Source organism: Euprymna scolopes, chromosome 7 (genome assembly GCF_053919585.1).
Source record: "Euprymna scolopes isolate OS-2025 chromosome 7, ASM5391958v1, whole genome shotgun sequence".
NCBI classification, from domain to species: domain Eukaryota; kingdom Metazoa; phylum Mollusca; class Cephalopoda; order Sepiida; family Sepiolidae; genus Euprymna; species Euprymna scolopes.
Window position 1 is genome coordinate 9,770,575 of NC_136488.1, and position 2,385 is coordinate 9,772,959.

At 30.0% G+C, this 2,385-nt stretch overlaps 1 protein-coding gene across 1 annotated transcript in view; it reads right to left on the minus strand.

The window, feature by feature from the left end:
• Nucleotides 1-730: 730 nt before the first annotated feature.
• LOC145279603 (uncharacterized) overlaps nucleotides 731-2,385 on the minus strand; it is a 61,511-nt gene continuing 59,856 nt past the window's right edge. The window contains exon 4 of the mRNA XM_080130771.1: nucleotides 731-931. Coding sequence (XP_079986897.1) covers nucleotides 824-931 — 108 coding nt within the window. The 3' untranslated portion in view covers nucleotides 731-823. The remainder of the gene's footprint in view (nucleotides 932-2,385) is intronic.

The following is a 2,385-nucleotide window of genomic DNA, read 5'->3' on the forward strand; positions in this document are numbered from 1 at the left end:
CGAAAGACACAGCCTCAATCATCCGTGATTATGTTAGAATTAGCGGAACTCGAATCTTGGTTTCGAGCTAACAACAATTCTTCCATTCTTTTTTTTTTTAAAACGCTGACATTTTTGAAATGATCTTTTGTTTCTATATTTTCATAAACTTGGAGATCAACAAGTTAGTTTTAAAACTTCTACAAAGGGAAATAATCAATTTTGTAACATAATTTCAAAATGAAATAACAATTTTAATTAATTCAAATTAAAATGTATTATATTTTAATATTAAACATTTGAAATGTTTCTTCAAATGCATGAAAATGAAAATTTAATTTTTTCTGTAAAAATTATTTTTTAATAAAAATAACTGTATAAATCCTTAAATGAAATTTTTAATTTAAAATTTTAATAATTAAAAAAAAAATAATTATATTCAGTAACTACAAACAACCGGAAATAGAATGAATTACTTCCCTTTTTATATATAATAATAGAGAAAAAAATTCTATTGCTCTATCTATAAGTCTCCCTTTATTTTCACCATTTTAAAGAAAATCTGAAAGAGCTCTGCGCAGTCGAACTATACAGAAATTCACCGAGACGTGCTGCTGTTTGCTTGTTTCCATTTTGTAGAAGGGCGAAACGAGATAAACGATGTGTAAAAAACAACCATTTTGAAATTGGTGCTCAGCGTTAAATACATGGTTTTTCTTTGCCAACACAGACAATAACAACAACGAGAAGATATGATATATAAACCCTTTGTTTCCATTTGAGAATAAAGTAAACAGTTTACTCGAGTTTAACCTCCTACATTTTGTCTTCAGAGTCACTTTTTTTAGTACACTTGGGATTGAACGGTGTAGATGTGACGCACGCTTCCGTCGGAAGAGAAAAGGGCTTTCGACACAACAGGGTTATAAGATACGTCGAGTGGAGCTGGTGTCTACAAAATAAAATAAACAAATGTCATTCATGATTCTCAGTTGTAGAGTTTCATTTTTTATTTTTTTTATTTATGAATGAATTATCTTACTATTCAAATGCATTGTAGTTGTAGCATTTCAATTTTTTATTTCATGAATGAATTATTTTACTATTCAGATGCATTGTGGTTGTAGCGTTTCAGTTTTTTATTTCATGAATGAATTATTTTACTATTCAGATGCATTGTTGTTGTAGCGTTTCAGTTTTTTATTTTATGAATGAATGAATTTAATATTCAGATGCATTGTTGTAGCATTTCAATTTTTTATTTTATGAATGAATTATTCAGATGCACACCGATTTGCCAACAGCTGATGATTCAGCATCTCTTTTTATTCCGGACAAAAATCTCCAGAGGGAATTTAAAAATTCCGCTAGCATCAGACTAGTTTATCGAATAGTTAACAGATGGCTCTACATGTAGCACACAATCAATCTGCTTACACTGCACTTGCTGGTGGTAGTCTCTCCTTATTTTTTTTTTAGATTTTATCTTATTTATATTTTATTTGAATTTAATCTCAGTTATCATTTCTGAACCAAATTCAAGTGGCAGCCATAGTATTAAATGCAAACATCACTTTATTTCTATTGTAGGGGAATAAGGGAGAAGTGCACTGTTTGCTAAGGATACCGGTGGGTTACTTCCCCTTTGACAGAGACTCAGACAACTGAACGATAGAGACGGGTGTTCAACATCATGAGTAGTACGCTTCTATAATGGAAATCTACTTTACACTCAGAACAGTAACAGACCCTTTTATTTATTTATTTTTTAATTTTCTTATCATTTATTTTTTGCTGGGGATGGAGCATTCTTCTAAATGCCAATCATTGACCTGTTATTTCAGACACTCCAACCAAGAGATCTTTTTAAGATCCTAGCTATCCCTTTAATTGCAGTTGTTTGTATTTTTCTCACATTTAGTTCATTAGGTATATTTGCCAGGTAGTTTTTTAAAATTCTTTTCCATGAATCCAATTGCTCCTATAATTACTTTTACTGTATCATTTTTTTTTATGTTGTATTGCAAGTCTATATTCGTCAATATGTAAATAAAATGTGTATATTGCATTTGTGCATATATCTATAATATAAATCTGAAAGTCTGTGTGTGTGTCTGGTCAAGAATAGGCTCCTATATGGTTGATTATTATAGAAAACTGATCACATATAATGATAGAAGATGTATCGAGACACAAGAATGGGTATGTTTGATCTGGCATAATAATGATTCATTAAAATTGTGGGGTCTGCGTACGCGCCTGGTCCACAAAATATGGAAATAAAAAATAAAGAATTAAAAAAAAACGTTTACAAGTGTTTTTGATATAGATGTACATAAGAATACTTTGATAAGTATGTTTTAACTTAAATAGGGATGGTATAATAAAATTGTGGGGTCTGTGTTC